The following is a 1,896-nucleotide window of genomic DNA, read 5'->3' on the forward strand; positions in this document are numbered from 1 at the left end:
TGTTGTTTCATTATTGTATGGGATTTTGGTTGTATTGTTTTGTTGTTTCATTATTGTATGGGATTTTGGTTGTATTGTTTTGTTGTTTCATTATTGTATGGGATTTTGGTTGTATTGTTTTGTTGTTGTGTGGGGTTGCGGTTTTTCATTTTTGCTACCACACCATCGACTTCCTTAGGTAAGATGGGCTTTCAGCGAACTACACATAGAGAGGATGAGGAAGCTGGTGAAAGTAACGGCTAGAGTGGGCCTCAGGAGGAGGGAACTGTGAGGTGTGCTGGCTGCGGACTTGGCAGGGGTGGGGCCGGGCACAACAGTTGTTGGCGGGAGGCTGGGGGTTGTCGGGTCGTGGGTCGGGCCAGGGGATAGCGGGGAGTGTCCTCCCGGGGCTGGTGCCATCATCAGGATGTTGCTGTTGTTGTTGTTGATGATGCTGTTGTCGTCGTTGCTGGTGGTTGTGGTGGAGTTGTCGTCACTGGTGTTGTTGCTGTTGCTCGTGGCCGTGGAAGATTTTAAAAAATCACCGAGGTCTACGGTTATGGTAGGTGTGGAGAGGGTGGGGGCAGGAGGAGTATGTCCCAAAGGGTCCATCTCAGGGGGGCCTGGGGGGATCTCTGAGCTGACTGGGTTTGTCTTAGGGTTGGTGGTGGTGTTTGGGTTTGTGTTTGCGACGGTTGTGGTGATGTTTGTGTTTGGGGCGGTTGTGGTGATGTTTGGGTCACCTCGGGTGGGGGCAAATGGCTTGTGCATGACCTCAGGTGCAGTTGGAATCTCTGGATTAGCTGTTGTTGTAGTGGTGTTTGGGGCGGTTGTGGTGATGTTTGTGTTTGGGACGGTTGTGGTGTTTGTGTTTGGGGCGGTTGTGGTGTTTGGGTTTGGGACGGTTGTGGTGATGTTTGAGTTTGGGGCGGTTGTGGTGTTTGGGTTTGGGACGGTTGTGGTGATGTTTGTGTTTGGGGCGGTTGTGGTGTTGTTTGAGTCACCTGGGGAGGGGGCAAATGGGGAGGACATGACCTCAGGTGGAGTTGGGAACTCTGAACCAGCTGTAGTGGAGTCGGTGTTTGGGTTGATGGTGGAAGGGTTACCGGTGCCAGCAGAGAAAGGAAAGCCGAAGACGTTAGTGTTAGGAAATAAGTTGAAGAATGGGTCGAAAGTGGTGGGGGCCGCCTCAGTAGGTGGGGTGGTCCCATCACCGGCTGAAGTCGATGTAAAATCCCAACCGTCGACTGAAGTTCTATCAGTGGGTCCAAAGTTTCGAGCCGACGTTTCCTCTTCACTATTGGAAGTCGACGAGGTGTCTCCAAAGCCCGGGACCAGTTTCGTTGTGTGCTCATGACCAACAGGGGGGCTGCCATCTGTGAAAGCGCTGTGAGCCGGGGTGGGAGGGGTGGTGGCGTCTGTTGGGTGCGATTGTACAACGGCCGGGGCAAAAAAATCTCCGCCAAAGTCGTCCGTCAGGCGAACGGTGAGCACCGAGTCTGTACAGCAAGCCAGAACTGGGGAGGGACACATGGTATAGCACACTGATGGGGGACACATAGCACACTTATGGGGGACACATAGCACACTGATGGGTGACACATAGCACACTGACACTGGTGGCAGACTATCTATGATGACACACTGACACTGACTGACTATCTCTGAGTGACACATAGCACACTGACAGACTATCTCTGGGTGACACATAGCACACTGACAGACTATCCCTGGGTGACACATAGCACACTGACAGACTATCTCTGGGTGGCACATAGCACACTGACAGACTATCTCTGGGTGACACATAGCACACTGACAGACTATCCCTGGGTGACACATAGCACACTGACAGACTATCTCTGGGTGGCACATAGCACACTGACAGACTATCTCTGGGTGACACATAGCACACTG

The 1,896-nt window shown here is 52.5% G+C and overlaps 1 protein-coding gene across 1 annotated transcript in view; it reads right to left on the minus strand.

Moving 5' to 3' along the window:
• Positions 1 to 1,896, minus strand: part of LOC101851048 (mucin-2-like) — an 8,930-nt gene that overhangs the window by 5,423 nt on the left and 1,611 nt on the right. The window contains exon 2 of the mRNA XM_005101124.2: positions 525 to 1,523. Within this exon, the coding sequence (XP_005101181.2) occupies positions 525 to 1,523 (999 nt within the window). The remainder of the gene's footprint in view (positions 1 to 524; positions 1,524 to 1,896) is intronic.

This window comes from Aplysia californica, unplaced genomic scaffold (genome assembly GCF_000002075.1).
Source record: "Aplysia californica isolate F4 #8 unplaced genomic scaffold, AplCal3.0 scaffold00270, whole genome shotgun sequence".
NCBI classification, from domain to species: Eukaryota; Metazoa; Mollusca; class Gastropoda; order Aplysiida; family Aplysiidae; genus Aplysia; species Aplysia californica.